The following is a 15,303-nucleotide window of genomic DNA, read 5'->3' on the forward strand; positions in this document are numbered from 1 at the left end:
CACATACACAGTAAAGACACACACACACACACACACACACACACACACACACCCACACACATACACAAACCAGACCTGGGTTCAAACGCTAGTTTTTTCAAATACTAAAGCTGTGTTTCACTGTGACTTGTCAAGGTGCCTGGGAAAATGGCACCATTAGAATAGTCACAAGTCTTAAATGTAACTAAATGTAATGGAAAATGTAATCTACGTAATCCCCAAAAGTAATTATTTATCACAAGAGGGCCATAAACAATAACTAGTAAATGCTGCATACTCCAAGAAAGGATCAAATCTCACATTTCTGGTAAAAATAGTTATAAATTGTGTTGTCACTTTTGAGGACACAAGCTCAAGTACACAGTACAAATATGATACAAATATGAAAATATGTAATATTTTAAAACTGTATGAATAAGGCTTCAAATTACTTAGATTTTTTTCAAACGAGTAACAATAAGATTTGACCTTCGTAATAACTATAAAATACATATTTGTATATTTAGTGTTAGAAAAGGTCTCGATCAAAACGTCTGCCCTGTGAAAGTCTCACAGAGATCTAACTAGTTCCTGAACTCGTTAAGAACTCCCCTTTCGACTCATATTACTCTTGTCTGTCTATGACAAATAGAAAATATTTGTTGTTTAAAATCTATGAATTATTTTACATTATGGGCTACAAATCGAACTCTGACTGTGCTACCGCACTGAAACCCCTCTCCTGCTGCGTTACGATGTTAGGATTCCAGGCATATGCGTTGTTCGTGGCTGTGACTTAGGGATCAGCCAGGTGTTGATGGACAGTCAGAAGAGTGAATGAAATGGTAGGAGGGACAAACCAGGTTCAAGTGGTGTCAGATTTCACATCCTGCTTCGCAAGGCATACTTCTGAGACATACTTCTGAGCGTGAGAATCAGGACTATTGCGCAATACAAGCCGTTTCGATCTAGCCAGCTGTGGGCCGATGTTGTCCTTAGAAGCAGTAAGTAAATAACGGCCCTCTCTTTGCTTACATCTCAGAGCTAACACACCCCCTGTCCCTCTCTCACCACTTCAGTGTTTGACCTTCACATACACTCACACTGGACCCTCAAATGGTAGTGTGCGTCTCTGTGTGTGTGTGCGCACATGCGCGTGTGCATGAGAATCCATGTCCTTTACCATTTCGAACCCCTCTATCTATCAGCCCACTGCATCCTGGACTTGAGGGTAGAGTCCTGCTCACACACACGCACACACACACACGCATCAAATTGCTGCTCACTAGCGACACAGAAACGGAAGTAGGGGTTCAGCAATCTCCCTTTCCTCTTTTCTTCAATTCGTGACCTTTCTCTCTTCTCTCTGAAAATGAGCTCAAGCCAGACGGTCACAACAACTCCCTCCCACACACACAGACACCGGCACATTCACACACACACTTTTTATTTCCCCTAGCAACAGCCTGACACACACCCCCGGCACAGCACAGCTGTCAACAGGTGGTTTATGGGCAATAAGCTTATTCTCTCAGTTTAGAGCAATCATAGGAGAGAAGTAGGGAGATGGAAGGAGAGAGAAAGAGAGAGAGAGAGAGAGATGGAGGGATAAATGAGAACATTTCCGCTTTACTTACCTTTAATAAAGTATTCAAGAGTTTGTCCTTACACTTCTTCTCTGTCTCCCTTTCTTTCTTTCTTTCTGTCTCCCTTTCTTTCTTTCTTTGTCTCTCACTCTCTCCCTCTATGCAGAGTTAGTGAAGGACTATAAACACTGAGCACAGAGCATTTGAAGAGCGAGGGAGGGTGAAAGGAAGGCAGTGGGAGTGAAAGAGGGCGAGTTACAGAGTAAAATAAAGCAGACAAACAGCATGAGCTGGGGGTTGAGAAGAAAACAGAGAGAGAGAGAGAGAGAGAGAGAGAGAGAGAATGAAAGACAGACACAGGGAGAGAGGGTGAAGGAAGAGAGGCGGGAATCTGCTAAGGAGGTGGGGGATGGGAGGACAAAGAAAGATAGAAATATAGAAAGAAAGAAATATAGAAAGAAAGAAATATAGAAAGAAAGAAAGAAATTAGAGATAGGGATTGAAACAGTGTGAGATTTGTAAAACTGATTTTGATATACTTCTTAGAAAAGGAGAGGAAAAAGTGCAAGAAAACGGGAGGTACACAGAACAAGCACTGACAATGAGATAGAGAGGTGAAGTAGAGGAAGCAGAGAAAAATGGATGGGTAATTTTACCCCATAGAGGGGAAAGGGAGGTGGGTCCATTTTCTTTGGCAAGTTTGCTTCTGTGTGCATTATTATAAAAAAAGGACAGACAATTCCAAGGGAACGAAAGCCACATTCCTCAAAGTGAGAAAGACTGACAGGTAGAGAGAGAGAGAAAAAGAGAGAGAGAGAGAGAGAGAGAGAGAGAGAGCGAGCAAAAGACAGACACAGAAATACGAGCATGGCAAGAGAAAGGCTATTTCCTCGTTTCATCACAGCCCTTTCCTGTTCTTGCAATCATTTTACAACTTGTGGCACATATTAAACCTAGATTTGGTATCTGTCCTGACAATAATAACACGCCCATTCATGCATGGAGATCTACACTCTTAGAAAAAAAGGTGCTATCTAGAACCTAATAGTGTACCAAACCATTCATCTGTTCAGTGACCACTGTCATTATGCACTTCCATACCTCTACCCCTAGAGGGCGTCCTCCGCCCCCTTCCCTCCCTGGTTACAGTCAGCCACCACAAAGAGGTTCCAAATGGAACGCTATTCCCTATATAGGGCACTACTTTTAGCCAGAGCCTGCATGACTGTTGTTGTTGTTCGAGCACAGAAAGGACATTCTCTTCTCTGCCGACAACAAAATGCTGCCCTAATGAAGTTAGCCACTTGAGCGCACATCACAAGAGCACACTGCGAGCGCTGTAAATGAACAAGCACAACAAACAAAACCGGGGAGGCTGCCGCTACTCTGTTATGTAAATCTTACATAAGCAACATTAGTCCAGTGTTGTTGAAACACTAAGCTTACCTTGCTTTAATTGATGTGCATCTGTAGAAGGCTGACGAATTGGGTACGAATACACACACACACACAGAGAGACACACGCTCAAACAAACAAACCTAAAAATCTCTTCCCTTTGCTTTCTCTGTCACAGTCCAACAAAAACACACATTACAGATGTCATTCGTCTGTTTGTTAGTGTGTGTACACTGAAAAAAATTACACGTTCTCTCTCAATCTCTCTCTCTCTCTCTCTCTCTCTCTCTCTCCTGTTTCTCTCCTCCCCTGACCCCTACTCGTCCCCTTCAGTGCGTCATCAATTAAAGAGAACAGCAGAGTGAGAGAGTAAAAGAGAGGGAGGGGCAGACGGGGAGAAGGAGGGAGACAGTAGAGTCCTCCCCAGGGAGAGAGAATGACGTCACTGATCTATGCATCAAGGCTACCCCTCTCTTCTCTCTCTCTCTCTCTACCGAAAGGAAGGAGGGAAGACAACAGGGAGGAAGGAGAGAAGACTGGAGGAAAGAGAGAAAGAAAGACAGAGGTGGGAGGACAAAAGAAGAATAGTCCGGATAAGAAAAAGGACAATGTCCATCTCTTCAGAAAATAACAGAGGCTTCGAGGATATAGCCACTTATTGGCTCCTTTAATAGGTCATGTGTTATCTAAGTAGTTTTTGGGGGTATCTGCATTTTACTTTTACTGTTTATATTTTTGAAAAAATTTTATCCACTAAATTCCCCCAAAAAATATATACGTTTTACTCCCATAGACTTTCCCTGACATCCAAAAGTATTCATTACATTTCGAATGCTCAGGCACCATGCATTTACATAAAATACTCAGTATAGTACATATTGGATGACAACACACATAGGTGAAAAGGGGATTTTTCTTTTCTTTTCTTTTACAAAGTGGAATTCTCACTCTAGGCATGTTTAAGGTATTCTATTGCACAGGCAGGGTAGTGTAGGTAAACAGAGAAGTGAGGAGACATTTGTGAGACAAAGTTGCGGAGGGACGAGGATTCCATCCCATGCAGACGCGGTGATGTTATCCACTAGACCAAACGCAGGGCACAAAAAAATTACTTCTTAACCTCATTTCTATAGGGCCCTGAGTTTCCCTAACCATGTGACCTTACAGGGGTCTAAGGTTATAACTGGGGCCCAGAGTTTTTCCTGGTCCGTTCATATGGTCATAACCACAACTACCTCCTCACGCCTATCCACCCTTCCTCTCCTCCTGTTTTGTCCATTTCAGGGCGATACAGTGCACAGTTGTGAAACAACCAGATCAGGAGGGGAGTGAGTGAGTGAGTGAGTGAGTGAGTGAGTGAGTGAGTGAGTGAGTGAGTGAGTGAGTGAGTGAGTGAGAGAGAGAGAGAGAGAGAGAGAGAGAGAGAGAGAGAGAGAGAGAGAGAGAGAGAGTGAGGGTGGGGGTGGGTGGGTGGAACAGATGGAGAGAGAGAGGGAGAAACATTGTCAAGCAACCAAGGAGTTAGAGAGAAAGATTTGCCAGGAGAGATGTTATGGGGGAATAGAGGGAAGTAGAAGGAAGAGGAGGGAGGACTTAAAATATGTCAGAGAGCATTTAAATAAAAAGCAGTAAGCAGTAGGATACACAGGCTAAAATGGATGACAGTTAGTGACAAATGACAGTGGTGAGGGTTTTACATGATCTTAACAAATCAGCTCATTGTCTCAAGTCTTGATGATGAGCCTGCATAGGGTTATTCATAAATTAGTCAAATCTCAAATCATGGCACCCTTTTCTCTAGATACAGTATCGCACTATGTCTGGCCAGCCCTTTGTAGGAAGTAGGGTGCTATTTAGGACATAGCCGTTGACCTCTCCAGCCCTGCCGATGGAGCCAGGACAGATGGAGAGTCTTGCTTCAGACAGGAAGGGGCTCACCCCACCGCCCTAAGGCAGGACACACACGCACACACAGGATACCCAGCCCTGATAAACCCCCGGGTTCAGGTCACTCAAGGGCCTCCTTCTCCAGCCGTCACTCAGTCTTGGCCTTTCCCATCGCTCCCTCAACTGGTCACAGCAAAGCAACTGCTAACACTTTACTTGAGGTTGAGGCCACCCAGAGACATAAGACAATGTATAAAAAAAGCATATGCATTTTGCTTAAGAAACATGGTTAAAAAATATAATGTTGATCTCATGACATGGATGGTCAGTCCTTGCATCTATATCTCTGTCTATGAATTTCAGAGAGGTTACATTTCTCCAGCCCCCTTAGCTGTTTAACAAAACAAGTGGCGAGGTGACGGCTTTGTTGCTTTTCGAATTCTGGATTGCCCCTTTGATGCATTTCCTCCACATTGTAAGTATGTATAGCATGTATAGTATACAAGTATAGTATAGCTTCATCCCATAATGATTTAAGAGATATTATTATCATCATATGCCTTATAATAAGTTATATATATGCTCATACATGCTTATAACAAGTGATAACGCATTATTCCTGTTCGCTTCAAGTAAAGTGTTACCGTTACCGAGCAACCACCTCAGGGCGGCATGTCTGTGCGTCATTGCTGCTTCCTTGATATAATCCTGTTTGGCTCAATTGGTAGAGCGTGGTGCTTGCAATGCCAGGATTGCGGGTTTGATTCCCCCTGGGATCACTAATATGAAATTGTATGTCTGCACTGTAAATCACTTTGGGTATTTGTATTTATTATGGATCCCCATTAGCTGCTGCTTCCTGGGGTCCAGCAAAATTAAGGCAGTTAATCAAAAGAAAAGTTGACTAAATATGGAAATGGATCTCTGTACGTAAACGTTTGTTACTCACGCCTGTGCGAGTAAGTGTATCATGGCATACACACATGTGCATGTCTCTGCATGCTACTATCCGGGACAGACCTGAGGTGCTTTGATGTCCTACATGCTAAAGTGTGATGAGATCAGCCCTTTGAGGCAGTGTAAATACCATTGGTCTTCTTAACACAGGTACTGGGAACAGTAGAGGCCTTGTAACAGTTTGTTGAGTTAGTGCACAGTGTGTCTAGCGGGCGACAGCCTGCTCGACTGTGGCCCAGTACACCGATTGCGTTATTAATGATGTTCATTAGAGAGATAATGAAGATATTCAGAAATGCCCTCGGGGACTACAGGCTAGTAATTGATTCACGGCATATTGGGCAGTGGTCAGGGACTGCTCTTCCAGCTCCTTAGCCCTACATTACAGACAGGTCTATACAGAGCCATAAGCCTGAAGCAGAGCCCATGCAGTAGGCCTACTTCACCTGCTCTCAGTTTGATGGTTGACAGACAAACACACAGAAATAAACACACACAGAAATAAACACGCACACACACAAGACCTATCCAGCCCAAATTGTAACCAGATAGCCTTATCTCTTGGATCACAACAGACATTTCACATCTCACGTTGGTATCATAATACTGTTCCAATACTGATACTGAATACAATAGATGGTCATTGTTGTGCATTTTTGCATCCCATAATATTTAGGTGACAACGACACAATGCAACAGCGCCATAGCAACAACAGGTACAGCCTGTCGGACTGGAATCTCAACGGAACAAAACAAAAATGCCTGTCCCGTGTGACCGGTCAACAGCTGTGTGTTGGTTATCATAGTAAAATACATGTCTTTACTCCAGTGCCATATCATGTCCTTATGCCTACTTTAGTCAACATAGGCAACAGTGTCTGGGCAAGGCACACCCAGTCAACAAAATACAAGACCTGAAGGAAGCCCTTGAGTGAGATTAAAGGGCTATATATTATATTCAAAACCAAGGACAAATGAAAAAGCAAAATGGAGAAGTTCAAAATAAACAAGTTAGGCCTAAATTTGTTATATGTGGCGTTCAAACTGAGTGTCTCCTAAGCTCCACAACTGTGTGAGCCAAAACTAAAGCCCATGCACCCGAGTGAGATAGAGAGAACATGGTGCAACTCAACCATAGGCTGTGTGGCCCTTAAAGAGATGACAATGAATAAAACCTCAGCCTCTCTATGAATATTTACTGGTGTCTGCCCATGGGCCTTGGACTAAGCAACTTCTCTCTAACAACTTCAAATAAATACAATCAAATTATTACATGTAATAACATGTAGGCCTATGCTGGAAAAACGTGTTTCTGGATTTATGCATGAGTGTCTGAGGCTGCACTTTCTCTTATGAAAAGATACCGACGTTTGTATGGAGAGAGCAAGCGCACTATTTTCATCATGGGCAGTGAGCGCCGAACACAGTATTTTAAGGATGGATATGAGGAGGACCAAAGCCTACCTGAGAATCTGCTCGAGCATTATTGTCCGAATAGCCTACAGTATGTGCAGAATATAAGCAAGTCGAATTCGAATCATGACTGCGAAATGGTTTAGCAGTAAGAAACCCAACAAAATAAATATGGTGATTGATTGCAATGGGTTTCGATCACATACGAGTTCGCGGGGCTCTGTCTCCTAATAAATTATGAGAAGAGTAGCATCACGTTTGAGAAGATGATCAAATCATTACAAGACTTACGTTGTTCCGCAAATCTTGCAGAGCTACGCTCATCGTGCAACAGACAGCAAAATCGACCGCGAGGCGAGTGCAAGAGACACTCTACCTCTGCTGCTGACGATTCCAGTGGCTGGATCGCGAAGCCATCTCTCTCGCTCTATCAAATCCTGTGGAACAACAAACAACAAAAGGACATGTACTAAACCCACACATGTCAATCTATCCGTATTGATCTAGGACCGCAATGGACTGTGCGCGCCAGAGCATAACATTACCTAATCCTGAAACTAGTGTCTCTCGAATGCAAGCAGATTAGACCTACAGCAGAATGTTTCCATGTTGGGAGAAAAAGCCTTTTTACGCGTGTAGTCGGCAAACCCTGGCATGAACGAGAAGGAAGATTGCAATCACACTGCAGACTACACCCCGCCCTCCCCCTACCCCTACCCCTTCCCCTCTCGCTCTCTCTCTCTCTCTCTCTCTCTCTCTCTCTCTCTCTCTCTCACTCACTCACTCACATACACACCCACACACCCATGGACACACATCCCTTCCCTTGTAACCAGGTGCATTTCTGTTAGTATTTGAAATATTAGGGTGAAGTCAGTATTTATTTCCCTTGACACACAGCTGTTGCCCTTCACTGTGTAGCCTATCTCACTGCAATTCTCTTTCCTAGAAATACCCCTCAGCAACCCAACCCGATGCCTAGGCTACAATTTAAAAAAAATGGTCTTGGCACACATCCTGTAGAAAAAGTAGATTTTACTGGGGCAGTTATTCACTCAAGTAGGCCTACTTGTACATATCCGTTTAGTGTAGGCTACAATGTATCAGAGGTGTGTGTATGTTCATTTGTTTGTGTGTGCATGTTCGCTTGCACGTGTGTGTGCATGTTCGCTTGTTTATGTGTGTGCGTCTGTCTGTAACACATTTTAGCATTGTTCACTTAAACAGTTGAAGTCGGAGGTTTACATACACCTTAGCCAAATACATTTAAACTCCGTTCTTTACAATTCCTGACATTTAATCCTAGTAACAATTCTCTGTCTTAGGTCAGTTAGGATCACCACTTTTTTTTAAGAATGTGAAATGTCAGAATAATAGTAGAGAGAATTATTTATTTCAGCTTTTATTTCTTTCATCACATTCCCAGTGGGTCAGAAGTTTACATACACTCAATTAGTATTTGGTAGCATTGCCTTTAAATTGTTTAACTTGGGTCAAACAATTCGGGTAGCCTTCCACAATAAGTTGGGTGAATTTTGGCCATTCCTCCTGACAGAGCTGGTGTAACTGAATCAGGTTTGTAGGCCTCCTTGCACGCACTCGCATTTTCAGTTCTGCCCACAAATATTCTATGGGATTGAGGTCAGGGCTTTGTGATGGCCACTCCAATACCTTGACTTTGTTGTCCTTAAGCCATTTTCCACAACTTTGGAAGTATGCTTGGGGTCATTGTCCATTTGGAAGACCCATTTGTGACCAAGCTTTAACTTCCTGACTGAAGTCTTGAGATGTTGCTTCGATATATCCACATAATTTTCCTTCCTCATGACGCCATCTATTTTGTGAAGTGCACCAGTCCCTCCTGCAGCAAAGCACCACCACAACATGATGCTGCCACCCCCGTGCTTCACGGTTGGGATGGTGTTCTTTGGCTTCCCCCTTTTTCCTCCAAACATAACGATGGTCATTATGGCCAAACATTTCTATTTTTGTTTCACCAGACCAGAGGACATTTCTCCAAAAAGTACAATCTTTGTCCACATGTGCAGTTGCAAACTGTAGTCTGGCTTTTTTATCGCAGTTTTAAAGCAGTGGCTTCTTCCTTGCTGAGCGGCCTTTCAGGTTATGTCGATATAGGACTCGTTTTACTGTGGATATAGATACTTTTGTACCTGTGTCCTCCAGCATCTTCACAAGGTCCTTTGCTGTTGTTCTGGGATTGATTTGCACTTTTCGCACCAAAGTACGTTCATCTCTAGGAGACAGAACGCGTCTCCTTCCTGAGCGGTATGATGGCTGCGTGGTCCCATGGTGTTTATACTTGCGTACTATTGTTTGTACAGATGAACGTGGTACCTTCAGGCATTTGGAAATTGCTCCCAAGGATGAACCAGGCTTGTGGAAGTCTACAATTTTTTTCTGAGGTCTTGGCTGATTTCTTTGGATTTTCCCATGATGTCAAGCAAAGAGGCACTGAGTTTGAAGATAGGCCTTGAAATACATCCACAGGTACACCTTCAATTGACTCAAATTATGTCAATTAGCCTATCAGAAGCTTCTAAAGCCATGTCATCATTTTCTGGAATTTTCCAAGCTGTTTAAAGGCACAGTCAACTTAGTGTATGTAAACTTCTGACCCACTGGAATTGTGATACCGTGAATTATAAGTGAAATAACCTGTCTGTAAACAATTGTTGGAAAAATTACTTGTGTCATGCACAAAGTAGATGTCCTAACCGAATTGCCAAAACTATAGTTTGTTAACAAGAAATGTGTGGAGTGGTTGAAAAACTAGTTTTAATGACTCCAACCTAAGTGTATATAAACTTCCGACTTCAACTATACGTTGCATCAATCAAATATTGTAAGTGGCTGGCCAGTAATTGAATAATGCTGCAATGGCTACAAACCAAAATGAAAATGCGTTGACTGGCTTCAGACCAGCACACTTGTGCAGTGATTTGAAGAACCTCTGAAATTGCAGCAGTTCTTTAGTCCAGAAATAATGCATTGGGTGACAAGTCACAGATGACCAACATTTGGAGGTCATTAGATAGATATACGGGTGTACCGCATTAATAAAAAACAAACTGCGTCCCAAATGGCTCCTTCTCCACTGTAGTGCACTACTTTTGACCAGGGCCCATAGGTCACACAGACACAAACACAAAGGGATGGATGATTTGTTAGCTTCTGGTATTGTGTTAATTTAAAGCATTTATTCATTTATTTTTAGGTACTTGTTATGAAATTCCATCCCCTGTGCGTCTCGAAGCACCTTCATTTGAGAGCCATTCAGTGATCAATACACCAAGCCTGTACTGTCAAGCTCTGAGACACATAGAGGTTGTTTTTAACATTCTAAAAGGAAAACAAGGTCACTGGATAGTGGAACGACACGGTTATCGATAGGTCTGTCTTTTGAAATCAGCATCTCTCAGGCCTACCTGTACCTCAACAATAACTGAGATTCAATCTATGGGTGAACACACAGACACACACACACACACACACACACACACACACACACACACACACACACACACACACACACACACACACACTCATCATGTGACACTTTATTTAACTAATTACGTGACTTCTGAAGGTAATTGGTTGCACCAGATCTTATTTAAAGGCTTCATAGCAAAGGTGTTGAATACATATGCACGCACCACTTTTCCGTTAGTTTTAAAATATATATATTTTAAACAAGTTATTTTTTACATTTCACTTCAACAATTTGGACTATGTTGTGTATGTGTACATTACACGAAATCCAAATAAAATTCAATTTAAATGGCAGGTTGTAATGCAACAAAGTAGGAAATACACCAAGGGGATGAATACTTTTGCAAGGCACTGTAAACATTCTCCCGCACACCAATCTAATCTCACAATTGTTTTTGCTACATACTCATTTGTGTGCACGTACACACGCACACACGCACACACACACACACACACACACACACACACACACACACACACACACACACACACACACACACACACACACACAAACACACACACACACACACACACACACACACACACACACACACACACACACACACACACACACACACCACACACTTTGTCAACACAAATGTCTTACTGAGGTGGGTTGGTCTCAGGTATCTCACAGAGCACCACTGTGGCACTTCAGGAAAAGCCATTTCTTCTTGTTTCTAAAGTCAATGAAGTTTTGTTTCTGTGCTGCTGAGTCTTTCTCACCTTTCTTTCTTCCTCTCTCCCTCTCTCACTCGCTCTCTCTCAAACTGTCTCCCGTTGAAGCTCTTCTCAACACAAGACCCAGCTTTGGTTCTTGTGTATTTTCTTTATATACAGTGCATTCGGAAAGTATTCAGACCCATTGACTTTTTCCTCATTTTGTTACGTTACAGCCTTATTCTAAATGGATTACATAAACATTTTCCTCATTAATCTACACAAAATACCCCATAATGACAAAGCAAAAATAGGTTTTTAGATTTTTTTGCAAATGTATAAAAAATAATAACAGAAATACTTTATTTAAATAAGTATTCAGACCCTTTGCTATGATACTCAAAATTCAGCTCAGGTGCTTCCTGTTTCCATTGATCATCCTTGAGATGTTTCTACAACTTGATTGGAGTCCACCTGTGGTAAACTCAATTGATTGGACTTGATTTGGAAAGACACACCTGTCTATATATGGTCCCACAGTTGACAGTGCATGTCAGAGAAAAAAACAAGCCATGAGGTCGAAGGAATTGTCCGTAGAGCTCCGAGACAGGACTGTGTCGGAGCACATGTCTGGGGAAGGGTACAACACAGTGGTCTCCATCATTCTTAAATGGAAGTAGTTTGGAACCACCAAGACTCTTCCTAGAGCTGGCCACCTGGCCAAACTGAACAATCGAGGGAGAAGGGCCTTGGTCAGGGAGGTGACCAAGAACACGATGGTCAATCTGTCAGAGCTCCAGAGTTCCTCTGTGGAAATGGGAGAACCTTCCAGAAAGACAACCATCTCTGCAGCACGCCACCAATCAGGCATTTATGGTAGAGTGGCCAGACGGAAACAACTACTCAGTAAAAGGCACGACAGCCCGCTTGGAGTTTGCCAAGAGGCACCTAAAGGACTATGACAATGAGAAACAAGATTCGCTGGTCTGATGTTACCAAGATTGAACTCTTTGGCCTGAATGCCAAGCATCACGTCTGGAGGAAATCTGGCACCATCCCTACGTTGAAGCATGGTGGTGGCTAACATTATGCTGTGTGGATTTTTTCAGCACCTTCTCCAGGATCGAGGGAAAGATGAACAGAGCAAAGTACAGAGATCCTTGATGAAAACCTGCTCCAGAGCACTCAGGACCTCAGACTGGGGTGAAGGTTCACCTTCCAACAGGACAATGACCCTTAGTACACAGCCAAGACATCACAGGAGTGGCTTCGGAACATACCCAAGTCTTCCCTGTGGCTCAGTTGGTAGAGCATGGTGTTTAGAACGCCAGCATGGTGTGTGCAACGCCAGGGTTGTGGGTTTGATTCCCACGGGGGGCCAGTACAAAAAAAAAGTGCATGAAATGAAATGTATGTATTCACTACTGTAAGTCGCTCTGGATAAGAGCGTAAATGACTAAAATGTAAAATGTAAATGCTTCGGGACAACTCTCTGAATGTTGTTGAGTGGCCCAGCCAAAGCCCAGTCTTGAACCCGATCTAACATCTCTGGAGAGACCTGAAAATAACTGTGCAGCAGCGCTCCCCATCCGACCTGACAGAGCTTGAGAGGATCTGCAGAGAAGAATGGGAGAAACTCCCCAAATACAGGTGTGCCATGCTTGTAGCGTCATACCCAAGAAGACTCGAGGCTGTAATCGCTGCCAAAGGTGCTTCAACAATGTACTGAGTAAAGGGTCTGAACACTTATGTAAATGTGAAACATATATTTTTTTATTTGTAATCAATTTGCAAAAATGTCTAAAAAGCAGTTTTTGCTTTGTCCTTTTGGGGTTTTGTGTGTAGATTGATGAGGGGAAAAAAACTATTGAATCTATTTTAGAATAAGGCCGTAACGTAATAAAATGTGGGAAAAGTCTAGGGGTCTGAATACTTTCCGAATGCACTTTTTGAAATGTGTAAAGTGTATCAAATAATTTAGCCTCACTGCCATTGATACTCTGTGATAGAGGTCTTAACGGGTCCACTTTTTGTCTCGGATCTGGGTCGGGTCTGATATAATTGCCACGGGACTCAGGTATGTGCAATTACAATTTATTTACCGTCTGGACCCGATTGGACCCATCCTCTATTAATTTCATTAGTGAGGTGATGAGAAAACTGGACAAGCTTGTTATCTGTCAGCCAATTGAAACTGGTTCCGGCCTCTCACATATCGTGCGCCTGTTGCTGTGGAGAGTGAGATCAAGAGAGAGGAGCCTTGGAAGGCTACTGTTGATTGCGAAGATGGAAGTCGTTTTCATTGAAGTAAAATGAAAGTTAGAGGAGAAAGAGTAGCCTATAGTGAAAAGAAGCAGAGAAGGGGAATGCCCTCTTTGGGGACAAGTTTTGCTTTTAGTGGACAAGTCACTATTCAGGTTTGATACAATTAAAAAACTTAAATGTATTTATTTTTGCATTTATTACGATTAGTTTTATCATTATTACTGTTATATATCATTATTATTATTGTATGCATATTTATCCTAATCGAAACCAGTTCTTTAAAGTGTTTGTTTCATTCTGTTGATGTCACGACTGCTCCCGCTCTCCCTCCCTGGCGCTCGAGGGCGCCAGGCTGCTCAGCATTACGCAATCCTGCCAGCATCATTACGAACACCTGCTTCCCTCGTCACGCTCAACAGTGATTCATTGGACTCACCTAGACTCAATCACCTGTGTTATTACCTCCCCTATATCTGTCTGTTCCCCAGCTCTGTTCCCCGCTTCAGCATTAATTGTCCTATGTCGTTGTGTTACCCGGTTCTGACGCTGTTCCTGTCTTGTTCCATGTCTGTGCAATATTACATGTTCACTCTCCGTAGCTACTTCTTTAATCCAGCGTAGGTTCTTACAGAGTGCTGAAGCCACCAAATGATGCACCAGGGAGGGCTGGCTTATCAGTTGGTGGTGACGTCGGGTCCGGGGGCCGCCGCCAATGGAACCGGGGGTGCCTCAGCTGGCTCGTCAGGCGTCCGCGCCATTGCTGGCTTGAGAGGTTTCCTTGCCCCGGTTGACTCGGCAGACACCCATCCCACATCCTGCCTCAGCCGGATCGTCAGGTTTTTAAGCCTCAGCCGGCTCGTCAGGCGTCTACGCCTCAGCCGACTCATCGGGCTCCCACGCATCAGCGGGACCGACAGTCTTTCACGCCTCCGCCAGATCGCCAAGCTCCCACGCCTCTGCCGGTTCATCGGAATGTTACGCCCAGCCGGCTTGTCCCGTGCCTGTGCCTCAGCCGGCCCGTCAGGCTCGCCCAGGTGGGACGCCAGGTGGCGCCCTAGAGGGAGGAGGTACTGTCACGTCCTCCCTCCCTTGCGCTCGAGGGCGCAATGCTGGCCAGAATTACGCAATCCTGCCACCATCATTACGCACACCTGCTTCCCTCGTCACGCGCATCAGCGATTCATTGGACTCACCTGGACTCAATCACCTGTGTTATTACCACCCCTATATCTGTCTTTTCCCCAGCTCTGTTCCCCGCTTCAGCATTAATTGTCGTATGTCGTTATGTTACCCGGTTCTGACACTGTTCTTGTCCTGTTCCATGTCTGTGCAATATTACATGTTCACTCTCCATACTTGCTTCTCTGCTCCAGCGTTGGATCTTACAGTTGAGACATTTTCATTGGCTAAATTATGTAGCAACTGTAGGCTAATCCTACTGTTTTCAGCAATATTTTACTATAGCCTGTTCGTATTTTCCCTATAAACAACTTCTTGACTTACGTTTCATAATACCCTTAAACGTTTGGAAACCTTTGTGAAGGTGTGCAAAACTGTCATCAAGGCAAAGGGTGGCTACTTTGAAGAATCTAAAATCTAAAATCTTGGGGCTAGGGGGCAGTATTTTCACGGCCGGATGAAAAACGTACC

At 43.5% G+C, this 15,303-nt stretch overlaps 1 protein-coding gene across 5 annotated transcripts in view; it reads right to left on the bottom strand.

Annotated features, from left to right (window-relative positions):
• ece2b (endothelin converting enzyme 2b) overlaps positions 1-7,886 on the bottom strand; it is a 73,013-nt gene extending 65,127 nt beyond the window's left edge. For 2 of the 5 annotated variants that reach the window (XM_029714391.1, XM_029714386.1), the window contains exons 1-2: positions 7,764-7,886; positions 7,510-7,655 (exon numbers count right to left, since the gene is read on the bottom strand). In XM_029714391.1, coding sequence (XP_029570251.1) covers positions 7,510-7,542 — 33 coding nt within the window. In that variant the 5' untranslated portion in view covers positions 7,543-7,655; positions 7,764-7,886. Of the gene's footprint in view, positions 1-1,616; positions 1,916-3,011; positions 3,232-7,509; positions 7,656-7,763 lie in introns of those variants that run through there. The other 3 variants (XM_029714387.1, XM_029714389.1, XM_029714388.1) reach the window with 3 other exon arrangements.
• Between the last annotated feature and the right edge of the window lie 7,417 nt (positions 7,887-15,303).

Source organism: Salmo trutta, chromosome 26 (assembly GCF_901001165.1).
Source record: "Salmo trutta chromosome 26, fSalTru1.1, whole genome shotgun sequence".
NCBI classification, from domain to species: Eukaryota; Metazoa; Chordata; class Actinopteri; order Salmoniformes; family Salmonidae; genus Salmo; species Salmo trutta.